Source organism: Varroa destructor, unplaced genomic scaffold, assembly GCF_002443255.2.
Source record: "Varroa destructor unplaced genomic scaffold, Vdes_3.0 BEIS01000414.1, whole genome shotgun sequence".
Lineage (NCBI taxonomy): Eukaryota > Metazoa > Arthropoda > Arachnida > Mesostigmata > Varroidae > Varroa > Varroa destructor.
In genome coordinates, this window is record NW_019211867.1 from 41,708 (window position 1) to 67,839 (window position 26,132).

A 26,132-nucleotide genomic window follows, 5' to 3' on the forward strand; every position below is an offset into this window, starting at 1 on the left:
TAAAGGTTCTGAGAAGCAAAAAAAAATATATGGAATCCATTATAAGTTTCTCAAGAACTATTACTTCGATTGCGAAACTTATAAAAAAAGCCGTGCACGTCGGAGCGTCTTGAGTAGCTTCTGTCAATTATTTGGCCCGCTATCAGTCTGCACCCGCAGAGCATGTTGTTCAACCATAGAAAATATTTTTAGAATAAATACATAACATAATTGATGTAGAACCTTGTATAAAAAGCGATTTCGAAGTATATAACAGTGGTTCAGAATTTTGCTGCAAATTCTAAACAAGTAGAAATTAATACTTCGTAATGCAAGCCGTTATCAACCTGGCACTTGTATACTTCAATACGTTCGCATTCGTTCATTCATTCGCGCGGCAATGATAACCATAACCATACAAATACATTCACAGATTCATGCATTCATTCAGCCAAGTCCCAGCTAAACTAGCCGTCGTCGTCGGTAGCAGAAAAGCAGACGCTCTCCTTCTTCGCTCTTTTGTACGTTGTAAGCGAGCTGAATAGTCGTTGTTTCAGATGTCTTTGTTGGTTCTTTTGCGGTGGTGACTGTATAGTCGAGAATAGCGTGTTATTGTCCATACACGTCGAAGCGCAGCAATTAAGAAACTGACCTCCAATCAGTAACTGCGTGTTCATTCGCTCTGTGTTTTCGAGAATTAGAAACATCACTAGCAACGGAGAGTCTTGATGAGGGCTGCTTTTTCGTATTTATATGCTAGATTGTTATTACAGACGAATAGGATAGTCCAGACCACGGCGGCAGCGGTATCGCCAGCACGAGCAACAACAACAGCAGAGGTGCAACGTTGCGGTGGTGGGTGATTGGTGTGGTCGGTGTTTGGCCTGTCGGTGTCGTCGTCGTCTGTTCGTTCCTTCGTTTGTTGTTTGGTCGTGGTACTACTTCTCGTGGTTTTCTCGTTTGTTCGTTGATTGAATGGTTGTATATTGGGCTTGGTCGTCACATACTGGCCAACTACGCTTTATTTGCACTCTCTTGAGAGTTAGTAGTTCGCACATCTTCGTTAATAATCATTAGAAATTGCCACCCCTAGCTGGAACAGCTAGTAGTAACAATTCTGTAGAACTGAACGACGCTTTGCAGCGGAGCCAAATTGTATCTGGTTTTAAGTGGGCACAGTGGCCGCCGAATAGAAGGTTAGTAAATGATTGAATTTCATTTATACAATAATTACATTTTCTATTGTTATTCTTGTAGGTGAGATAGGGCCGGAATGGTAAGGAGTGACGAAGATTGTTACATACATTAAGATACATTAAATATTGAATGAAGGTCTGATGCTAACATAATACGCGCAGCCATCTTCCTCATGTCTTCATTTGTCACGCTGGTTATAGTTGACCGTCGCTTATTTGGTTTTATTTTACTCCATAGTTAGTCTATACTTAAATACAAACTGAAATAGTCGAACACCGACTAGATAATCGAACAATATAGTTCGAATGTTTTAGGCCTGACGGATCACGCACGCACACGCTCCAGCCAATGAGTCAATGCCAGCTATATAGGGCAAAAACGTCACTTGAAGAGAAGTTTGCTGAAATCGAGCGGTCTTATATTTTAAAGGCGAAAAATGAAGAGAGTAAGCAACCTATTTGGTCGCATTTGGGTCCCATGGGGCATATACAGATTAAAATTTGATTGCATATGTAGAAAAAAAGGACCATAGAAAAGGTGCCTGTGATAAAAAAGAAAGTGTCACACAAGTAGCAGCAGAGCTAACATACTCTGGTTTTTAAATATTTGATAACATGGTGATGGTTTTGCATAGTTTCGTTGTCTATATAAGGAAAATTAGTTAAGCGAAAAATAGCTTGTTTGAACTATCTGGTCTAAATAATAAAAAGTGTAGTCTATAATATATAATGTGTAGCTACGATGACGGTCTATGATACCTATTGTTTATATGAGTTTAAAGTTCCACACAATTGCAGATATTTATACTTATTTATACTTATACTAGATCAAAAGTTTCCATAAGAAAGCCTCATTAATGTTAAGATTTAAAAACATTAAAAACTCTTATGCTTTCTGTCTAGCCTCAGTCTTGTATGTATTGCACTCGATTTTTTAAAAATATTCAGTCTATTTTTTGTGAATAGGTAATTTAGACGCAAAATAATTGTGTATTTAATGCAGATAATTTCGAAGCTAGAATCCTAAGATAGTTGCTTGATGACATGATCTGGAAATTTTGGTAAAGACATTTATTTTGGTCGTTTAGTGTTGAAATATCTTTACTCTTAAATTTGGTTTTCATAATTGATTTGTTGATAGTAGATTTAACCCCAAATTGCGAAAATTTTTTTCGAAATTAAGCTTGAAAATTTTTTGGCACTTGCAGTATTATAAACTTTTCTACGAACATCTAAACGAACCTATCTCACAATACGGGACTGAATAGTTCTCAAGTGAAAGTAACAATACTATTTAGTTGGTAGATCAGTAAGTTGTTCACCCAAAATTCACCCAGTTAATCTTTAGATTTAGTGGATACTATACCGCAGGGATTGTTTTGAAAATTTTATATATAATGAAAATGGCTGAAGACGTCAAAAAAAAACTGGACTCGGTGAATTAATTGTAGGAATCCCGATTTATGATTGAGATTCCTGAGTTAAATGTGTCAGTTGTCCTATAATCAAATATTTTTTTTGTAGCGTAGGTGCCAAATTCGGATACAATTAAACCGCATTTTAGTTTTATTTCGTTAAGGAATATAAAACGACTTCACATAGTCTTCTTCGGGTTCTGCCCAAAGTCTTTAAAAAATATTTCGAAATATAGTGAAAAAATGTGATATATATTTGATGAATAATTGGTTTGAGGAGCAAGAATAATTTAATAATAATAAATAAACAATATAATAATAATAATAAATAAGCAATAAAAGCAGGTCCCACCTAATATTTGGAGTTCGTAAATCTCGATTGAATTTGACCAGAAGTACTCCACAAAAACCGTGCCATCTCTTTGGAACACAGTTTTTTTTAAAGAATTATTGCCTACTCAAGAAAGAATTGTACATTTGGGTTTACGCGTAATTACGAAAAATAGGCGTGCGGAACTAGCTCGTACTTCGAAAAAAGAGGACTGGATCGATGCAATCCGTGGATCATTTCAAATTAACCCGTTACATTATGGCTGCGTAAAGATTGTTACAACTTATTTTCTAAACTTTTGTGAGATGTTGATTATTTAAGTTATTAGTATTGTAAAATTTGCTAATTTGTAGCGAAGCATTTGTATGCTTTGATGGATTTGCATGTGCTGAAGATAACCATTGCCATGAATTAAATAGTGACTAATTGCCATTACAATTAGTCCAAAGCAACGGACATGTTGAAAGCAAAAGCAGTTTATCCCCTTTGTAGTTCAGTAAAAGCGTTCTTGTGATTTTACCCACTAAAAATTGTTATGCTGTCTTTTCAAATATGACTGTTGGTATTAGAATCGCGCACGATGACGCAGGAACGTAAAGGTTCTGTGGTAATGCAGGGCACCCTGCGGGACATCCTTACAGTGATTGAAAAGAAAATACGTAACCTCGAAAAGAGAAAGGTATGGAACTTCTTGTTTCTTATTATATTCCTATTATATGTTGCTATTATATAACTATTGCCAAATGCTTTGATCTTTTAAGTTTAAGCAACTTGGCAAATTTCACCTAAGGTAGACCGATTTAATCATCTATACAGCAAAAAAAAATTGATTTTACGTTAAACATTATGTACAAGATTTAAGTTGAAGTATGCCTGTGTTCGACGTTGATAGAAATTAGCCTTTATGGAAAATAGAACCCGTATGCATTTGTTTAGCAATAGATCTCACCTAAAAACAACTTTTACGAAATCATTGGTGCAAATTGTGGTAGGTTGTCGCCAAAAAAGGTGGCGGTCATTTTTTTGTTAAGTACTATGAGAGCTGAATTAACGTGTTTAATACTTAGTTCGCAAGATAATCATTTTCAGTACTAACTAAATAATTTCGCTAAATTAGCTTTCAAGTTGGTGGTTTATACGAGACTAGTTGTAGGTTGAACCTTGGTTTTCTTTCTAAGGGCCGTCCATTGGTGAGGAAACGTATAAGTTTGGAATGAATTTATAGGTTTCTTTGTATATATTTGTATAAGTTCTTAGTTATGAGTGCGTTGGAAAGGGCAATACTAAAGCATGCATTGGAGTTCAAGAAACACCATTCAACTGTTTCCATATCTAACACACCGTCTAAATGACTGTTAGGTGCTATAGGGAAACCAAAATGTAAAAAATACTCCTAAATTCGCAAATAATCACGGGTAAATTGACGATGCGTCAGCGGTCAGTGTAGACAGGTTTAAAGTCGTAAAATGACCTCTTTTTCGTTTTATACTTATTTCAGCACTACTGTTTACTTGTTAAAGTACAGTTTTTAGATAGAACCAAAAATTAACCACTCAACTTTTAAAGTTAGGCGGAGAATTTGAGCTTGACCAAATTATGTGCATTTGCGGTGCTAATTATCTTTTTGATTACCGAAAATGTGAACTGTCTAAAAGACAATGGAACTGGAGATTCAAGTGGGCAGATTATCATTCTTAAATCCAATTAATAGATCGTGATTCTTTGATCATATTTTTATTTTTAAATACACATCTGTAGGGCATATATAAAAGAAAAAACTCACCTCAAACTGTTTCGAATTTATTGAATTTCGATTTATTTCCACAGTGCTGGTTCGTATACTACACGAATGTAATAAGGAATTAATTCATTTATTTATAAATTAACATCTCCGAAATATTGCAAGGAAACTTCGAGTGCGTCACAAAATCGTTAAACAGGTCGTGCGTAGCTGCTTATAACGAATACCAATATGTGTACGAATTAACGCTCAATGTATTATAGAGCAAAATTTGGCAGTAAGCATGAGTTATAAATTCTTCCTTGATTATCTATGACTCTTTTTAGACTCGCTTGGAGCAGGTTGAGAAGGATGTAGAAATGGGAAAGGAGGTTAGTGAAAACCAGCGTTCAGCCCTCTCGAAGAAGGATCAGGTATAAATAATTTTTTTGCAGTATTTTGTGTCTTAAGTGCTTTATTCATTTACTTGTTTAGACTATAAGTTGTTCCATAATCTTTCATTTTACCTAGAATTATTTTTTTAGAAAAATAGTTATCCATTATATTGATCTAAATTTATGCTATATTATGCACTCATTCTGCACGAAAACTTCCATACCATCGTTTTGACTTAGTAGATGTTGCAATATTTTGCTAAATTAGTTTGCTAGGGGAAATCAGCGGCGGCATGAAGTCCAAATGGGTAACCTTTCAAGCATTTCTTGATAAAATTTTTGAACTGGGTGAGCAGTCTTAGTTCAACGAGTGTTACGGTCCTGCAGTGAAACTCATATCCATTATGTATTGCCGCGATATACCTAAGATTTTTAATAGCTTTCGTGTTTTGTCATATTGAGATATTGACACTCAGTACACCATCACATAGCCTAAATTGCCTCTGAAGTTGTTGGAAACTATATCCATTTCAAAACCATTGTTTTTAATCACTTAAGGATTTGATACATTCTATTATATAGATTGTCTTAATCTACAAAATTAAGGGCAGTTTTATTGAACTTTATTTTAGAAAATAGATGTGTTATATTGGACAGATCTATTGATTTTTCTTCTTACTGTTATTGATATATTCAAGGCCTATGTTAGTATGCCTTCAAAATATTTTTTTGTTTTGGAACTTAACTTACCATAAAATAATTTGAGTCATCTAGTAGCTTATATTTGTACGTGTCGAAAACGGCTGCCCATAATTTTATACGAAGAGCAGATTAGGACATTCAACATGTTGACCGGAAATTTCGTAAAACAGCCCTGGTGTGCTTTGAAAAACATATTTCAAAATGAGAAACATACCAATTTCATGTTGTTCCTGCCTGTTGTTGTCTAAGCAGTCGGAATTGTTTCATTAGATCTACTTGGGCGCTACGTTGTGGCCAATATTTTTTTAATGTCTAATTTTAAATCTTTTGATTGTTAACCAAAAAAGAACGCTGTTGTTTTCAGAACAAGACCTTTTAGCATAAACTATATCAACTAATCGCATAGTACAGCTAAATTGTTCTCACCATATCAGCGAGAATTGCAGTAGTAGTTTCACTGATTCATTCATTATACTTTCCTTATGCAGAAACACAATTTGCACGTTAATGGAGTTCACCAAATAACGCTTTTCGGCTATTAATTGGAGCACACTCGCACTTCAATCTTGACCTCAAGTCACTAAAACGTAAAACTGGATGGTGTTAATAAAACTCTCTTTTTGTAAAAGAGCCTTCCACTTAGATATTAGGCCAATGGGATATCAATACGCACCAACGACAATCTTCAAAAATATAGAACGCCACTTTTTTACATTTCGGCAAGCATTTTGGTTCAGAAATTAAGATTGAGGAGTCGAAAGGTGTCTCTGTGGATTTCCAGTTGGTATTTAGAGATACGCCTGGCGAGGAGTTCTATGTAGACTTTCGGCCGCCTTTTTCTGAAGCAAAAAAGTCTTTCTGAAAATCCTATTACAACGCAGTTCCGCTCCTATAAGCTTTTTGCAGGTGCCTATAAGAAATTTAAGCAAAAAATCGCTCAAAAAACGATAGAAAATAAACTCCATAGACCAATTAAACTTAAAATTACATATTGATAAAATTGGTTAGACAGGTAGAAGAAGCTTTGAGCTGTCACTGGTAAGTTAGTTTAGTTTAAACAAATAAATTCTCTGTAGTGTGCAAAAGCAATTTGGTGACGGTAACGCGGTTTCGTTTAGTGCTAACTTCTGTACATCTGGACGCTGCATACCCAACAATGACAGGCGTTTAGAATACTCCGTCGAGCTCCAAAGGGAATATCTAACTTCCGTAAGGATGTGGATCACATGTAACAACATAACGTATTTCGAAGGGAGCGTATCATTATATGTGTGAGGTCTTGTCCATTTGCAAATTGTGTCTGCGCGTTCCATTGGAATGGAACATTGTGGAACACGGTGCAAACCGAAGCACCGTAACCTTATGCTAGCTTATTTGTATGAATTAATAAGTTCGAATATAGTCCCCTCTTCTGTTTAGATTCTTCACGGCAAAAGAGTCTTATGTAACCAATGGATACAAAAGAGAGTCCTCTGTAACCCATCGTTGCCTTTTTCCTTTCGTAGTATGTTTTTTTTCAAGTTTGCAAAGGAACTGCAGCCAACTAACGTTCTAAATTTTTTGACGGGTTATCGAACAGCTGAGTTATTTGTATAATAAACAGGCATATTATTCATATTTTTAACATGATCCCTCTAGATATCTTTAGGGAACTATCGAGAGCTTCTGAGTACAGTTTTATTTTATCTTAACGTTTTTGCAAACTACCGTTAACGTTTATTAGAAGGACGGCTGTAAAACGCCCACACGATCACTATCACGAACAGACTTACACTCATTGAGACAATTTAAGGGTGAGCGTGACCTGGCAAACGACCTGAGTCTTAGTATTCGGTTCGGCGAGCGGTTGGTACATTCATACATGCCGGCACCGTGTCAACTTCGCCATTGGAGCAAACCGTTATATACTTCACAGCCTGCCTCTATTATAGTGTTTCACTTTTGTATACGTTGTCAATTATTCTTAGGCAGTACGTAGGAACAAATGGAGTGCTTTTGTATGGTGAACGGGTTTACGAGGGACAGCTAGTCCTTTGTACGTTGCAGACTGGAGTAACCATTAAGTGAGAAAGTCATTTAGTGAGTGTGTTGAAAGTTCGGGAGATGCGCTCACCTTGCATTCGTAAATTTCTCATAAATGTACAATAGAATTTAAATAAATGCAAATTTCTTAAACCCAGAGAAGCTGATCTAAGCAGCAAACGTAATGATCATATTGTGTTGAAACACATTTAGATTCCATATAAAGTGAAGCTCAAAAAAGCATAGCTGTATTTTATATATAGCTGTAAATTACTGCTTATTTTTCGTTACTAATATATATTCTTAAACCGCCAGGGAAATTGTTACAAGCGAATTAAACCCGATAATAGAAATGAATAACTTTCGAAGTATGCGACGCGAGTGTATTTATATTGTGAATACAATCTTCAAGAAACTTGTAAGTGATAGTCAGTTAGGTTTATTACAAGGTAATAAACGGAGTTCAGAAGAAAGATATCTTTCAGTCTAAAAATCATCGCTTAGTAATCAAGTTTTTGTTTATTGAAGGCTACAGCGCTGCGGAAATACACTGAAAATTGGTGGAGACATTAAACAAAGAGGTCTTAGGCACGTAATTGAGTGTTGAAGACAAGCGAAGGTAGCAAGTGTCGGGACTCAAAGAACAAGGTTATATTGCTACAGCGGAGGAAGCTTTTCACGAAAGCTGAACTTGGAGTTGCAAGTGCTTTATCGGCCAAAATTATAACGAAATACTGAAAATGCGGACTTTGAAAAAGTGGGACCTCTGTGAATTGACTCTAGGTCAATTGAGCATGTGTGTGGCAGAACTTTCATCGAGAAAAGACGGTCTGGAGCATACGATTGCTACAGACAAGGTATAGTTCATTCTTTACTGCCAGTCAGAGAGAAATCAGGCAAAAGGATGAAGTCGCCCTGAAAAGAAATGGAGCTTGACGACTGCGTCGAGTAGGTTTCGAACGTAAGGTAATGGTAGTATTTGGCATGGACATCAGACGCATCTGCTACTGTAAGATCTCACTGAAAGTAAAACGATGAATGTAGCCTGCCATTCCTAATTCCTCAAGAGGTTCATGGATCATTGGCACGCAATCGAAAGCACGCAGTCTAATTACACTTAGTCTAGTTATCGCCATGATTTCCTTGAAGAACCAAAGGAACGTCCAACGCTGGTTTCAACCCGTTTGTTCTTTAGGTCCGTGTAATTACGGCGCTTGCTATGTCCTAACGAGGGCAGCTAGCGGATAAGCTTATCTCACGATCAAGTTATTTCAAAAAACTATAGATTGAGAAACTACATATGGGAACAGGAGTGCTAGATATATGCCCGTCCAGAATTGTCAGAGCACTGTACAAGTACATCAAAAATGACTATATCCCTAACATATATCATCAATAATTCAAACCCAACTGATTTAAAAGTTATTCAGTTTTAAAACCTATCGTATTCGCTTGTAATAATCTAATACATTATTAATTAATCAGATCAATAGTATATGCTCAACTGGCATATAATCGATACATATCTGGTAGCATATGTTTGTACACGTGTTTTTACAATACAATTTGCAGAAATTAATTAATACGTGAGCTTACAAAAACTAACAAAGTACAGAAGTAGAATAAACAATATTTGAGTTATGTATCGTCTAAAATCTTACCTCGATCTATTACAACTTCGAGGCTCCTATCATAGCTACAACTGGTACGTTATTAAGCGTATACGCATTACAGCGCATTCGAGTGTATACATAATCATATAATTTTGCTCGCACCATTTAGAAATCTGGTGTACAGTAAAATGCGGCTTTTATCAACGGAAAAATTTTTTTAAATGTTTATTTAAAAAAGTTGGTAGAGAAATTAATGTTAGTTCTCTGTTTTACTAAGTTTTCACTTTTTGATTATATATCTTTTTCAAATTATGTTAATAATATTGCCGGCCCTAATTCGTAGTGGTGATATGAATCTGCAAGAATCGAGAAGAAGGCTCATTCACCATCGTGTTTCAACTTATCAATATAAACATTTTTTCAATTTCTGCTGGGTAGATCTATTTGTTCGATTATTGGTACCAGCTTTTTGGGTATAATATTCGATGTAGACTCTTTAGGCTTTAGGTTGTCAATAGCTGAATGTGCTAAGACCGCTCGCAATTATATAATACGGAATTACGGGCTGTTATTAAAAGATCCTGTTCTTGTAAAAATAGTTTTGCATCTTAATTACTGTAGTTATCACGGTTATATGGTCGCGGCTTTATCCTAGCGACATGAATCTATTAAAAGGTATACAGGTACTGTTTCACTGACATTTCTTATTAACACTTTCGGCTAAAGAAGGTAAGTTGCGGCGAACAAAAACAGATTTACATTTTTATTTTAAGAAAATCCCTAGAAGACATTACATAGAACAGGCAGAGTTTCAAAGCTGCGTTTTCCGTTATCTACACAAATGCCGGAATTGCATACATTAACTTGAAGGAAATTTTTGATAATTAATCCGAGTAAAGCATTATTTGACGTAATTTTTTGGTAGAATCGTATTTCGCCGTATAACTCTTATACCATTGATCTATATTTATAGGTGTCAGATATGCTAGAAGTGTGCCGGGATTTTTTGCAAACGGCAGAACAGTTGGCAAAGAACGAAGAAGCCGTCGCGCGTACCCGTGCGAAAAAGGAACAACGCGAAGCTAATCAGAGAACCATTGATACCCTTGGAAAGGTATTGTTCAATCTAAAAGAAATCTGACGTGTCTTTGTATGCTCGTTCCAATAATTATGATCTTATCCAAAGAATCCCTTATAGTTGTAAAATATGTCCACTGCAGAAAGTGTAATGTTGTAACTATATTACATTAAACGAAAAGCCAAGTAAGGTGAAAATAAGAAGCCTTTGATATAAAGGCCCCGATCTAGCATACACATTCACCTTTCATGAGAAAGAAAAAGTTTTAAGTGTCAGTTTAATTTAAAAGACTCTATAAGATCTAATTATGACGGTGAATGTTTGCCAACATCGTGCTTAATAGAAGTCTTATAGTACTGAATCCTCTTCAGCAGAAGTCATTGTAAAAAAAGAATTGAATAACATTATTTATTATAATTACACACGTTGTGTAGTATGAAAAATTAATCATAAGCTAAGAAAGATTTCAATTCTGTTCCAAAATCTGTTTTAGGTTAGGATCTGCAAGTCAATATGCCAATTTGGATTTGGCGACAAAATGCGCTTTGCAGAAGTCGAGTTTTCATTCCGCTAGTCATTGCTTTTTCCTTAATAAGCAAGGGTGGAGGCATATGATCGTAAAATCACAGTATAAGATCTTATCCTTCGCTAAACATCAATGGGCCGGTTCGTGGTGCATACGCAAGATGTTTTTAACATCAGCTAATATTAGTTGGCAAGCGCAATATTTGGTTCAATTTGGAGGGCTATAGAAGTATACTGTCAGCCGTAAAGAATATTATAATTGGTTTGTTTATTTTGGGTTACTAAAGGTTGTCAATGCGCTTATAATTACAGAATACCGTGGAATTTCTGCTACCAAATTTGTTCTATATTGTCATGTAAAACAGGTTATACATTTAGTTGAACCATGGCTGCCAAACTAATATGAGGATTCTGCTGTTGTCAACTTTGGGTAGGCTAAGCATTTACCAAAGTCGCAGTACCTGACATTCGTAAGCATAAATGGTGGTTAATAGACAGGAATGGTGTGGCAATATAAAGACTTTAAGATATACATCTTAAAGTCTAACGTGTTAACGTGTGGCCAGGCCTTATTCCCTTAATGGTCTATAACGTCATATTAAATTACAACGCAAATGAATGCGTACAATAATGTAGCCATTGGACTAGGTGGTCTGTGTGGTCACAACAATTAAACTGGAATGTGAGGATGGATGAGGCCAAAAGAATGCAATCAAAAGTGAATAGTTTAGTACAAGCAATCATAAAAACACCTTCCGTGGTGGTTTGTTGTGGTGAACTACCGGAAAACTTCACTATGAAGATAGCTGCGATTCACGTGCCAGGCTAAAGTAGAGGCAATGCTATTTATGATCGGGAAGACATAGAAGAATGTGAACCTTCGATAAAAGACCTTGTGCGTATGCGTATCTGTTATGCCAGCGGTCGCGGAAAAGGGTTGGAGAACAAGTGACAAACTCCGCCCGACTCCGTAACCACGCAGTGTTTTCGTAATGGGGGCAAGTGATCTTATAAAGAGAAAAAGAACAGTTGTCAAATCGCCGGTGGTATTTAGTGACGTTGAAAACGGCAAGCCATATGCTGGGGTACATGCATGTATGGCGTGGTTGAACAGTACTTCGGTATTATCGGTAGAATAAGTCGAGTTTACATCAATAACAAATCAGTTTTAAATGTATTTTTACGGTAATAGTGGAATACTGGTATGAAAGCGATATACAGCTGTGACTTAATCCTAGTTATAGAAAAAGTAGCCAATATTCTTTTTTTTAGGTGATGCGCTTACAATTTTTGCTCGGCGAGGCTCTCCGTCGAGAAGAATCCGATGACGATAATCGAGCATTAGAAGCGCTTCGTCAATCTGTTGATGAAGCGAGCGCAAAGGATTTCGGGAAAGTTGCTGAACTTTGGTTAAATGTACTTGAAGCAAAGCCTAAGGAATTCGTTGCAGGTGTCACGTTTGAGGTACGTAAACTATGATAGTCCCATTTCCTTAGCCTAATGATGGATTAGTTTTCATTCATTGTAAAAATAACTTTGTAGAAACCAGTTATAATATTCAATGCACCAGTCTTAGCACATGATCAATGGTCGAAGAAGGAAAACCTTTACTGATGAATAATATGCTGTACAATGAGCCCATTTTGTACTAGTTTAATTATACACAACACAAAATGAAGCTTGTCCTGTCATATGAAAAAAGCGCGCCTGAAATTCAATAATGGATCAGACAATAAAAATATATGTGCATCTTGTTGACCTGGATTACTAACAAATGTTCCACATAGCTAATTTCAGTTCAATGTTCAAAATTACCGAAATTTTCCTTGAAAATAACTAATCCTTAAGAAATAAGGAACCTTTAATACGATCTCGTTTGTAACTTGTGCCTTCATGGTGAGAATGATAGTCACAACGAAACATGACATCAGTCAAGAAAAGAACCGCTTTTCATGAGATTATTTCCTAATGATGACGAAACCGTAACTATATGCAAAAATATGCCAGCGGATAAACACTCATTAAACAACAAGACTGAAACTTTTTACGATTTTTATTCTTCATGCTTGCTGCACTGTTGAATCACTAGATACTATAAAATAGAGCTGAATCATATTTAAAGTTGTCAAAATATCAATAGACGGATTTCGTCAAGTTTTCCTATTTACACTACGTATTTTTTTGTAGAACACGGTGTTTTGAAAATCAGTCTATGTAGCTGTTAGATTTCCATCTTTGAAAATCGCTTTAAAAATAGTGCATTTTGCTTTCACTCCCGAAAGCGAAAAGGCTATTGTCAAAAAATAAATTATTAGAAACATCTGTGTATTTAATATTCGGGCCGGGAATTGGCAGACCGCTAATTTTTCAATAGTAAGCACGTTGAAACCTTAGTTATTTTATAAAGAGGGAACACCTACTTCTCAGCTGGGAGTATCAATACTAAATGGCTATAAAACGGTGAGAACCTTACCATATATAAAAATCATTTGTTTTCTTCATAAACATGTAATGCATTTAGTAACACATAATTAAACCGTTTCACCCTTATTATTTTTGTTGTTACGATTGTTATTATAACTATTTCACTTCTAGGCTGTACACGCAAAACTGTCTTCAATGGGTGAACTACTGGCTAAGTTGGATGAGGTATCACTATGTACGGACGGTCTAGAAAATTCTGGAAAGAACGAGGGATTCGGGCCTTTAACTAATATTCGCGGCGATTCGCCTTTAAACCCGGACGCCGTGATATCGGACATGGAATCCACAACAGGTGGCATCGTGGAAACCCAGCCCTCAGAAGAACCGCCGTCCATGCATAATGTGGGATCAGCTGGAGACCAACATCAACAGCTCCCTCTCGAACAGACAGATAGCTTTTCGACTGTGACAGCCCCCAGTATGCAACAACTTCAGCAACAGATCCATGACCAGCAAATGGCTTCTACTCACCACGCCGTTTCCCCTGTACCCGCAGTTCATCACCATCCTGCTGCCGTAAGTGCATGATTATTTTCCATCTAAAATTTACAATATTATATTAAGGTTTTTAGATCAACTTTTATATATTATACGCGCGTGAGTTTTTCGGCCCCGTACTAGCTTCATCGTAGCCCTCTATAGTATTACAAAGCGTCCAAAAAGTCACACAACCCTATAGGAGGCTTTACAAATTTTGTTCTTCCGAAAATACCGATTCAGGAAAATAGTAAGCAAAAAATTTTGAAATCGCCAAAAGCTAGGCTTTTTAATTGCTATTAGAAAATTACAAAACTGAATCGAAAAAACAAATTAACCCATTACCTATAGAATTTTGTTGTTACTTTTAAAAAGTTCTATGTAATAGAGAAAAAAGATTGATTATCAAAATATAAATGCAAAAGTGAAAAAAAGTTTTTTCAAGATATAAACTCTTAGGTTGCCTCTAATAGGGCTGCGTAAGTCTCTGGACGAACTGTATCCTCCTAATTAGTCGGTTTTATGGGTTACTTAGGAGGGCACTCAAGCGTGAAATTATTGGTCATCCGCGCAGGAAGTGGTTCCTTTAAACGAGTGTTGCATTGCTTATTGGCATCTATTGGTCAGTGAGACTATTGAGGAGCGGGGATTTGCATAGGCTAATTGTAAATAAGGGGTTTAAGTAAAGTATTCCAAAAATTCACGAAGGGTACAACGTCCCCTTTGGTTTCTGCTATTACCTCTGAAAAAGATGCCAGTGCCCTTGATTTTTGATCGGCAGCGTTTGAAAGCATTGCTATATGCCTTTGCTACCCACGTGCTTGAAGGCAGTGTGTGTACATCTTGTATTAATAGATTCTACTCAAGGGCAAGAAGGGCGGTGAAGACATGTTCTGTACGGTGGCCTTCTACTCGCACGCTCCGATTGACGACTACCGATATCTCCTGCCGCCTCGCGAACTTGTGCCTCCTATTCCGCAGGTTATAAATCATCAGAGTGCTCATCCGGCGCCGCATCCTGGTGTTCACCATGGGACTAGTCACGGGCATCATCCCAGCCATGGTGGCCTTATGGCAGTTATTCCCGGTATGAATGTCGTCCCAGTGTCACCGGTGCAGGAACAGCAGTCACAGTCATTAAAAGAGGAGAATAATGGTGATACGATTCAGTTTGGGTCGGTTGAAAATGCACTGACCGTTCAATCTCAACAGCATCACATACAACCACCTCACCATATCAACGGGACTCCATGTTGTGCTACCGAGCCGAGCCCCGCTGTTACGGTACCGGATTTAGATTCCATGTTTGAAGATCGTGAGTTTGATTTCTTTCAGGATGACCAGTTGCCATCGACATTTTCTAATGCGTCTCCGTGCTCTGCTTTAGTACGTGTGCCCTCATCATTAGCCAGGTATTACGATCACATGCACCCGTCGAGCAAAGGGTCACAATCATTAACTGTAGATAAAAACCTCCCCATTGAGAAGCAAAGAGAAATCTACGAGGATTGCAAAAGAATGGAAGAAAACTTGTTTATGCTCCGACAAAAGTTTGCACAAGGGTTAAAAAATACGAGAAGTGATGACACACAACAACAGAACGGAACTACGGAAGGGCAAAAAGTCGATGCCACGAATGAGATTCGTATAGCAGAACAACATCCGCAACATGGATATAACGCCAGAGATAACAGAAGATCTCCAAGAGACAACAACAGTCGCGGAGACCACCATGATCAGAGTCAGCAACAGCCGGTGCACAAGGGGAGCAGTAATAATATCGGCTACTATCGAGGAGCAAGTGCCGGTGGTAGCCGCGGCAACCGCAGCGGGCACAAAGGTGGCCATTACGCTGATTCAAGTGGACGAAACAACTGGTCAGATAATCGGAGAGGCGGAGATAACAGCAGTAACAGTCGAGGGAACTCCTCTTGGAATGGCCGTAATGATCGAGCTGGGTATACTAACGGACCCCGGCATCATGGGGGCAACAATGGCGGGGGCTATGGCAACCGGAACGGCGGTATGATGACCCGCAGAGCGTAAGAACTACGGAGTTTAAAAGGAGAAATGAGGGAAAGCAACGAAGTTGTCGCAGTGATTGTATAGGTAGCCCGTGGTAGAATGCAAGGAGATGGAAGAGAAATAGGGTGACTTGTGGACGTCAACACAATAGAGGTAACAATTTCGGCTAGAGGAAATTACTATGAGGTACCGACGACAAGTGATAATGGTGACGAGAATTGTAAATTGCAGAAAATAATTTTTACCTGCTTTGAAAAAAAGATTCGGTGGAAATGGTAAGGTGGTAGAAAAAGAGAAAAGTGATATGCTATAAATAATGTTTAAACTGTCTCGGTAGATAGCTATGCCGTTGATACCGATATTTAAAATATGGTAGTAGGCGTTACTTATTTCTGATTAAACGAGGCAACGTTGCACATAGAAGTCAGGCAGTATACACAGTTGTACTTTTGTAGTTTGAATCATTTGCTCTTTTGTGGCATGAAGAAGTGAGCGAACGCAATAATTTTCCATCTATTTCCTTCTTATAGATATCGTTACTCTCCTGAGGGTTCGTTTGGCTTTGACCCCCCCCCCCCTTTTGTTTTTCTAAATTGACGTTCGTCCATGACTGTTTGAGTGCTGCAATAGAATACTAAGAATTTAGTGCAACACCTGTAATAGTATCTCTACAACTATGCGCGAACAAGTTGCACCATAGTGCAGAAGTGTCCTAAAAGTGTGATACACTGAGACATAACCCCACGAGTCACCCGATTATGGATGATAAATGAAGCAAGACTGCTGCCCATAATTATTATATTGATACATTAGAACTCAAATCCAGTATGCGGTAATAGTCGCTGGCTAAACTGATTGGTGTTGATGGACGAAGTTCTCACTGCTACATTTTGTTCGTGGAATTACAGAAATATTTTGAGACTCTCGCAATGGCCAATGAGTGTAATCCTCTGCGATCGAATAAATAGCGTATATGCATCCTTCATTCTCCCTTTAAATTTAGTTTGCAAAACTGATTACAGGACACTTAAAACGACCTAACATAATGAGAACATACCTACCTGTAAGACGTCTGGAAGTGGCATACGGACGGATTGATTATTATCCGAATATTCGTTTGTACTTTGCACTCGTCTGAGTCCCTAACCGCCTAAGATATAATCACCAAATCTCAGTATTCGAGATGATTAGTTATAGATCAGTCTGCGTAAACTTATTGCGAATAATATGTATAATTGTTTTGAGTAGCGACAAAAAGGCTACATTGGCGATGTCATCTAGATAATTAGAGGAGAGCGTATTTATTTGTTGGTATCTGTATGATTATATCAAATATATTTACGCTGTTGTTGTAATGGACACAACCCTTCTTCTTCGTGCCTATTATCTTACTGTGCTTTCTAGTAGGTAATATTAAAGGAGCAGACGCATGTTTTTGATACATTACATTTATTTCAATAGCTTAAGGTAAATCCTTTTGAACGACAGCGAATGATCTTAATTGTTCTGGCAGGATTTAGGCGGCTACTGCATGTTTGGCAACCGCATCTTGTGATTTGGGAGATATATCGTATTATCATTTAACATGCGAGATCTCTCGTTGGATCTGTCGGATCAGCATAAGTAAAATCTTTGTTCATCATGGATCTAGTAGAACGTACGAAATTTAGTAATTTCCCGAGGGACTCAGACAGGCTTCAAGTTAGTCACTTATTACATTAAACACGCAGGTTAGTTGTATTCCTGTTTTTGTCTACAAGATTAGAAAGGATAATACGAAGCTTATTCCTTTATTTGAGCGTTATTTTATATAGCGCTGTAAACGGTCCATAGGTTATTAATCGATTAAAAAATAAAGTGCATTTGAGATCATTTGCGGCAAATCACACATGTATTCTAACTAAACGCACTATGGTTATGGAGGTTATCGATTATTACAGATCGTAGCTTAGTTGTTTAATACATCAACTGCTAATAGCATCTAATTTTGCTACACATCTCTATGACACATTTCTCAACGCATCGTCTGCTGCTTCCAAAGGCGACAGTTCTTTGTTTGAATCCGTATCCCATACGGCCACAGGTGGATTCCATTTGTCCTCTTCTGGATAGCTATATAGTGTTTAAGGGGGAGCAACAAAGATGTTTGGCAAAGATGATCTGGATCGCCTACAATAACAGCATTATTAGCATTTCTACGCTTTGGCCAACTTTAACTGAATAACAAGCTAATGTTAATTCCAACTAGGCTGCTTTTGTCAGCTTACACGGCTCGTCCGTGTAAAGGTATCACGTTAGTGGAGAACACGTAGTCCATTTTATGCGCGATAGTTTTCACTGCAGGGTAAAGAATAGGTGTTGTGGAATTATCGCATCTGTATGCACGAACTTCATCACCAGCATAATAACGTGGTGACGGAAAAGATCTCCATACCACTCTTGAAATATAGTCTGCTCGCATCAATTTTCCATCTCCGACCTCTTCTTGTCTTTATTATATTAGCTACCAACCAGTCCTTGACATGCAATCGTCAGTATTGGAAAGATAGCGACAGAAAGATCGATTGTAATAATGGTGGGTGGGTGAATGTGTGTGTGAAAGAAAAGCAGGTTATCGTTGCGGCTGAGTGAGACGCACCAGGGTCAGAAAAATAACGTTGTATTATTAACTTATTCTTACATACCATGTAATTAGCAAATGTTGATGGAGAGAGAAGCAAAGATGGAATCCTCACTAAATGAATACACCTATTACCAACACAGAAATATCGAACGTTTATACGTTACATAATATAACATAACTAAAATAAAGCGAGAGGGGACACTGAAATATAGGTGTAAAGAGTTATCATATTATTGCTATTATTACCATTATTACAATTAGTAGAGAAAATAAAAATAGTACTTACAATGCCGACTATTCGAGTAAATGGTTCTCATTATGTAAGTGTATATATATATACGATATTCTAGTGTAGTAAAATGTCAGATGTGCTATATTTTTATTGTGCTACAAATATAACGTCACAAAACAAAGCAAGCTTAATATAGAGAAATTTATAAAGTTCTTTTTAGATTTTTATCATGAAGGTTATAAATAATATTTAAACAGTTTGTCTTATCCTAGGTCGTACGTTAAGCCAGATCTTTTCGCATATTCAGAACCGCGAGTTTCTGCACAGTTTGGACAATGCATGCAAGACGGTGTTTCCATTGTAGTTTCACATTTTCTTTAGACTCCGCCATCGCTATGTCCTATCATAATAATACATTAAATGTGTCATCAAATAAGAACGGCAGTGCGATGACATGTATGAGAAAATCCACAGTGCGGCTAATTAAGACAGCACTATACCCTATTACAATAGTATTATTTTTTATATTCCATTGATTTACTATATATAGATCGTTTCCCTGCTAAAGAGGCTGCATTTTACTAAAAAATACAGCCACAATATGCAAATCAAGTTGCTTAAAGAAACTGTTGATTATAAAACTAAATCGAACTACATAAATAATAAAAATAAAATCAGACATCGTCAAAACTAACAAGGGTTTAGCCAATTAAATACAAGGCCAGGTAGTAATGGACATAATTTGGAAGTGCAGGTAGTATAATAGTCTACTTTAGATAGTTTATACGTTTTGGAACCAAAACTGAATTTGTATTCCTCGTTTTTGATTTGATCGTGATTGATTTGATTTAAGTTCGTTAATAGTGCATTTTAACGCCTTTTCTATACCAAGTTACTATGTAGGTAGATGAGCATGTAAAAAATCCGAATTTAGTCCGAAGTAGCAAAATATGGCCATTATAATAAGCGATTGTTTCCACCAGATAATAGTATCGGATTTACGATTATTTCAAGGGACCCTCAGCATTAATTTCACAGTAACTGCTGTTGCATTAGTCTTCTTATGGTAAAATGGCTGTGACAGCAGTAGTTAAGGGCAAGGGCCACTCTACGTTGCAGTATAATTTGATGTATATTACGTAATAATGTAATCTTCGTAAACTATTTATCGTGGATTCCACTAAGCAGTTTAAAAATGCATAAATATGGCGTATTAAATGAAACTTAATTTAATGCAACGTACGTTTCGTTAGTAAGGGGTGTGTAGGAGTTTCATAACAATTAAGCGAATCATATTATAATAAGGCAACCTATAAATCTTTAAGCTTTGCTTAGAACTTATGAGACAGGGCAGCCAATAATGTTGTCGAATGCTGGAGGAAGGCCGCGAGATACTTCAATTTCAGTTTTAACCTATTGATTTGGTAATGGCTATGACGGATCTGGAATGATTACAGCATCCTTAAACGAACGGGTCGCTGGTTAAGTAGTCGGAAAGCGATCACTTTTTTTTAGGTTAGTACAAGCGAATGAGGCGCACTTTGAAATTATAACTTTTCTACGAGCCAGTAACAGACGAAATTTGTCTAGCAAATATCCAATCTTCTAGAAACTTATACACGTGAAAACCGTTTGTTTTGTTTTGAAAATTAACGGTTAGTGGTCAAGTTTTTATTTCTTAAAGCACACAACGCTGCAGAAATTTATCAAAGACATAGGCAAAGGCAAAAAGGACTTGAACGAACGTACAGAATAAGAATAGTGCAAACGTTTCGAAAACGAAGACTGAGGCGCTGAAGATTAGTGAGAAAATGAGTAAATATAAGGAGTCGATAAACAAGCACATGCTGCGCAATTGAGAAGGTTTTTTATGAAAGCAGAGCCTGGAAACTAAGTGCTCTGTCGGCCAAAATTGGCATTTCATATGTGATATATTACAAAATTATATACCTAAATACTGAAACTACTGAAACTGAATGAATTTCCCGTAAATTGACCAGGCCAGTTGGGAATGCATGTGGTATATTTTAGGTACAATTTGCGAAATTTCATCAACATAAACTTACCCCGAGCATACAGTCACCACAACGAAGCATGATTCAATTCCTAATGACGAGGGAATGACGTTGCCCTGAAGGAAAGTCAAGTAGATTTGGTTGTAAAATGAAGGCACTGTCTGTAGTAAACATGAAGAGCATCCGTTACTGTGGGATAGTCGCTGACTGTCAAACAATAAACGCACCTCGCTATCTCGAGTTTTTTAAGAGGCCTGTGAGCTACAACCGAAAGCACGTAGCCCTGACATTTGATAACAACACAAAACCTCATCACAATGCTTCAATTACTTCCTATATTGAGGAAAAGAAATATCCAATATTGGCTTAAACCTTCTTATTCTCTCGATCTAGGTTCGTTATAAAGTATTCTATGCCCTAAGAAGGACAACTGATGGACAATCATATGCCAATATCGACTTACTTTTGGGAAGTCATAGCTAAAAAACAACTTATGGAAATGCGATTGATAGGTATGTAGCTCTTCCGAGTGCTAGTAAAAGCGAAGAGAAGTTATGGATCTGTCTCGAACAGATCATTCTAGCTCAACTATGAATTAGTTAATTAATTGTTAAATCTATTGGCTTGCGATAGTCTAATATTTAAATCTGATCGACCCCTCAAACAGGCAGTTTGTGTGACCATTTTAATGGCCGCCTTAGTTTGTAAACGCTAGTACGATATGTTGTCAAACGAGAAAAGTGGGATGACTAACCTAATTAACATTACGCTCTATGGGGAAACGCAAACTTGTCTTTATATCGGCCTTATATTGCAGATTCTATTTATTGTTTTATTTTTTTATTATTTATTATACTATATTGCAGAGTGAATCTCTAACAACTCGCAAAAAATCATCTATCAGTAAAAATCAGTAACATCATCTCTAGAGGTCGTGTTGACTCTGTCAAAAACAGACAAACAAACTTACGAATAGTATAGACAAAACAATTTCTCTGCGGTTCTCTCCATGCGCCTATTTTATTTACAACAGTTAAATCATTGCAATTATTTTGTCTCACCTAACGCATTACTTTTCTGTAATTGTTAGATCATATTTTTAGAAGAAGGTCCGTTGCCGTCAACTAAGCGATTTTATTTCTAAGACGTCACATTTTTTGTAATTTTTTTAAGAAATATCGACACATACCATATCAAATGAAGGCTGACTTTTTTCAACAATTTCACCAAAGCTCACGAGTTGCATTTGTTTTTATTTTTCTAATAGGTAATTAGATATTTTACTAGATGAAGATATACATTTCTTTAAGTATATATTTACTCACCGTTCATTAAAACATGTTCTGATTAAACACTTCGAATTGAACTCTTTACACAACGGCAATCAATAAAATTTTTATCTATCGTAATGTTAAGCCGCAAAAGTTGCACTCAACAAAAAGCTTCGTTCTAGGCATCATTTTGATAACCATCTCTTTTTGCGAATCTCTCGAGAGGTGTCACTAATCAGCCCCTAAAAAAAAATAGCTCTGAAGCTCTGACAGGAGAAAGTATATGGCACACATGGATTTTTACATAACATTTTCTAGTAAACTACTAGATGAATTGCATAAAAGAAATTTCTCCTCAGGCAAGTAGAGAGTCAGCTGTCGAAATGACTTGTTGCCCAAAATAGATTGGTTTGTCCTATTAGCGCATTCATGCTGGCCAATCGCTTTGTTAGACCGTTCTCTATAACATACACTATCCTTCTCCAGACCCCACCACACTTCGTAGTGTGGTATACAACAATACAATGAATATACAGACGATCAGTCCATGAAGCGGTTTAAGCTTTCGAAAGTTTGCGTTTCAACAAGGCAATCGGGTAAGATCAAATACGAAGCGGACCCCTTCAGAGTGTCCTGAACGCTATTTATATCAGTTACGAAGTCTGTCGCCCTTTGTGGGACTCCCGTACGGACCAGATCTGAGACTACTGAAACGTTCCGCAAGAGACCATCGCAACGGTAAATCATTTTTAGCATTACAGGTACTCTAGGCACATCTTACAATACAAAATCAGCATGCAAGCAGCTTTGGCTGTGGGGACCTCAATTTTGAGGAGCGACGTAATATTTGGAAAGACTTTACCGGCGAAGCACGTGAAGATATCACGTGCGAGATGTTATTTAATATAATAACAGACGTAGGGAAGGATATTGTTTTACTTAAGCTACGTATCGACAAGTCGCGCTATATATGCAGTGTGGAAAAGTGTCTATAGACCTGGCAAAGAGATTATGAAAAAAAGGATAGACTTCCGCGCAAATAAAGTCACACCTCTAGCGACAATACTAATGGGTCAGGCTTGTAGGACGCTCGAGGTAGCAAAAATCTCATGAAAAGAACTTGATCTCGGTGTACCCAATTATCCGCTCGTACCCACTGCTCCATCAGATCAATTGTAGCGATAATTATTAGAGATCTGTGCTGGTAGGAGTTAAATGTAAGAGAGAACTTCGAATTAGTGGATAATGGTATTTGGCGGAACTAAGTCCAATCATCGGAGCTGAGCTGCATACTTAATGCAACCGAAGTAAACTCTGCCCGGTTGTATTACTCAAATATTGCCAAAATAAAGAAAATAAAAACTGCATACCACGAGAAGATCGTTGAAAAATTAGTATAATTGCATGTCTTTACATACTATAAAAATATAAGCGATTACATTTGCGTCGAAATTACGACCGAGCAAGCCCCCCCCCCCCACTCCCCGAAGCAATCGGAAATGTGAACTATGATATAATAAGACAATTAAAAAGTGTTTCGGTGATTATTTGATCATCTGACGACTAGAGATATCAAGTTCCTATAGCAAATTCTAACAAGTGCCTGTAAAAAAGCGGGTAAACCCATTCATCCAAAAAGAAGGGCAGAGATTAGAGAAAGTAACAGCGAAATTCAGACATTTGAAAAGCTCGTCGGGTCTGCCCATACGACGTGAATATTAAAACGATTAGCTTCCACTCAACGAGACTTGACACATACTTATTATCTACAGAGAACAATTTGATATGCTGAAGAAAACGACTTCTGTTAGCAAGAGTGTATTTTCGAAGGCAATTTTAAGGCAGATTGATGACGACCTTTATAACAAGCCGTACAAGGTCACAATCAGAAGGGCTAGAGATACTAAACATTTATAAAAGTGGTCAAAGTAAAAAAAAGGAATCGAACCCTTACGCAACGTTTCATCTCAGCTTTGTATTAAACATAGGGGTCAGGTGGCGGGGATAATATCTCCGAGGTTACAGTTCAGGAGGTACGAAGGGCGGCAGAAAGGATTACATAGAGAAAGGCACCGTGTCCCAAGACCTCTGTCTTATTAGCTGCTTAGATAAACGCTTTGGGGCTCGCATTGAGGCCAGGCCCCGAGACTTTGTAGAGGCGCATAGCCTGTTCTCGTACAAAGTTTGGATTAAGGAGACAACGATATGCCCCATCAGGCAAACATCTTATCCCAAAGGAAAAGAAAACGTATATCTCTATACGCTACTACAGCTCTTCAAGGTTATTCTGATGGATGTGAAAAATGCGTTCAATAATCTGGTATAGAAAGTAGTCTTGAATATTTTTTACAAGGAAAGACAAGTTTTGGCGTTCCTCACACACATTATTATATCGAACTATTACCTTGTCTATAAGTATGAATAATAACAAATGCGGACATTTCCAAGCTTATGATATCTCCCGGCTACAGAACTATTAGCCGTCAGCTAATAAAACTTCTCCGAATGTACCGAAGCAGGTAGCTTACTTAACTTTTTATTGATTCTGAAGGAAGTAAAAACTGATCAAAAAGAAAGTAAGACCGATTTACGTCTCTATTGACTCATCTGACGTCGAAATGGTTAATCAAGTAATACATTTCAGTATTCTGCTTGACGAGAACATGGTGAGTTTCGGTCACGTGTGCCCAGCAACGTCAAAGGTACGTATGGTATCAGATGCCATATTGTATGCATATGCAGGTGCATAAAAATACCTTGCGTAAACTCCCATTAGTTCTTGAGCCTATGTCGTATAGGTCTCTGATTTTCCTAAAAAGCCCATCCGCACAAAGAAGAACAGGGATATCTTTCGTAGTACCCAGCAAATTATGAGGCCAAGGATCATACAGGCGTATAGGACTATTAGCATGGATGTCGACTAGGTATAAGCATGTATTACTTACTAAGACCTGGTTAAGGATGAGAAAACTAGACTCTGGGTGGGGTTTTGCCGATTCTAAAACTTTAGAACTGGAAAAAAATTATTGCGACGTGGCAGGAAGAGTAAAAAGATTTTTCTTGTAGTCAATCGGGCTCCCTGGTTCGAGGTTTTGTGCCATATAGGACACGGAACCGAAATTAGTAATGGGCATGTGTTCATTCGCTATTATTAGTACTAGAACGAAGCCTATACTTTTTAAAATAGAACAACAATCTCTGTCAAACTATAAGGCGTTGTTTTCGCAATTTAAGCGAAAGTAAGTTTAATTAATTGATGTTTATTGATCCGACTTTTTTCTAACTGGACGAAACCCCACCAAAACCGAAATTTGATTTTTTGCCCGAAATCGACGGTCAATACTATTACCAGTTATGACGCGGCTTCTAAAAAATGTTAAGAAAATTTTCATGAAGTATATCGGAAGACCCTTAATAAGTGTTAAAACGACACTTGGTTTTTTCATACAAAAATTGACGCAGTTTCGGAAATTTGGATTGTCAATTAGATCGCCCAGATACACTCAAACTGTTCATTTTTTTAAGACTTTTCGTGCATTTTTGCGTTTTTTTAAAGTTTTTGGCCGGTTTGATGCCTCGCATTTTTTTCCGAATTTCTAGATAAATTTAACTCCGCTTGAATATGTGACATACATGAGCGACGCCGTAACGACTCGATACCTATCTGTATCGCACAGTTGCTTTTAAGAACTTGCTTGCAGTCTAAAGAAATAATACTTCGAAAATTACTAGTAAATGGTTTGGGTTGCGAATTGAAATTGTATTCGCGACGAACAGCGGTTTTATTAAATAAGCTTAATCGTCAGGAATACCACACTTTATCTAAACTATGCTGAAATATCGATTTTAATTTAAATATACCCTTAGAAACAGAGCATAAAAGAAACGTCTCAATTTAGATGGTATACCTTGTATATTAGATAATGGGTGGACAAACCGGGCGGAAATCTAGGCTATTTTCTCACGCAGACTATTACTGGACATGGAAATCGTGTCTTCGATCGATTTCCAAGTCCCCATATGATAGTT

General features: G+C 37.2%; 1 protein-coding gene across 4 annotated transcripts; it reads left to right on the plus strand.

Moving 5' to 3' along the window:
• Positions 1 to 484: 484 nt before the first annotated feature.
• Positions 485 to 18,882, plus strand: LOC111255076 (uncharacterized). Of its 4 annotated transcripts, XM_022816714.2 has the most exons (8): positions 485 to 1,175; positions 1,491 to 1,621; positions 3,491 to 3,600; positions 4,989 to 5,075; positions 10,347 to 10,487; positions 12,249 to 12,440; positions 13,572 to 13,976; positions 14,793 to 18,882. In XM_022816714.2, exons 2-8 carry the CDS (start codon positions 1,525 to 1,527, stop codon positions 15,981 to 15,983), a joined length of 2,223 nt encoding a protein of 740 aa, XP_022672449.1. In that variant the 5' UTR covers positions 485 to 1,175; positions 1,491 to 1,524; the 3' UTR covers positions 15,984 to 18,882. The 4 variants fall into 4 exon arrangements, with proteins under 4 accessions (XP_022672449.1, XP_086832477.1, XP_022672450.1 ...); XM_086976351.1 differs by lacking the exon at positions 1,491 to 1,621 and having other exon boundaries at positions 485 to 834; XM_022816715.2 differs by lacking the exon at positions 1,491 to 1,621 and having other exon boundaries at positions 486 to 1,175.
• Positions 18,883 to 26,132: the final 7,250 nt, after the last annotated feature.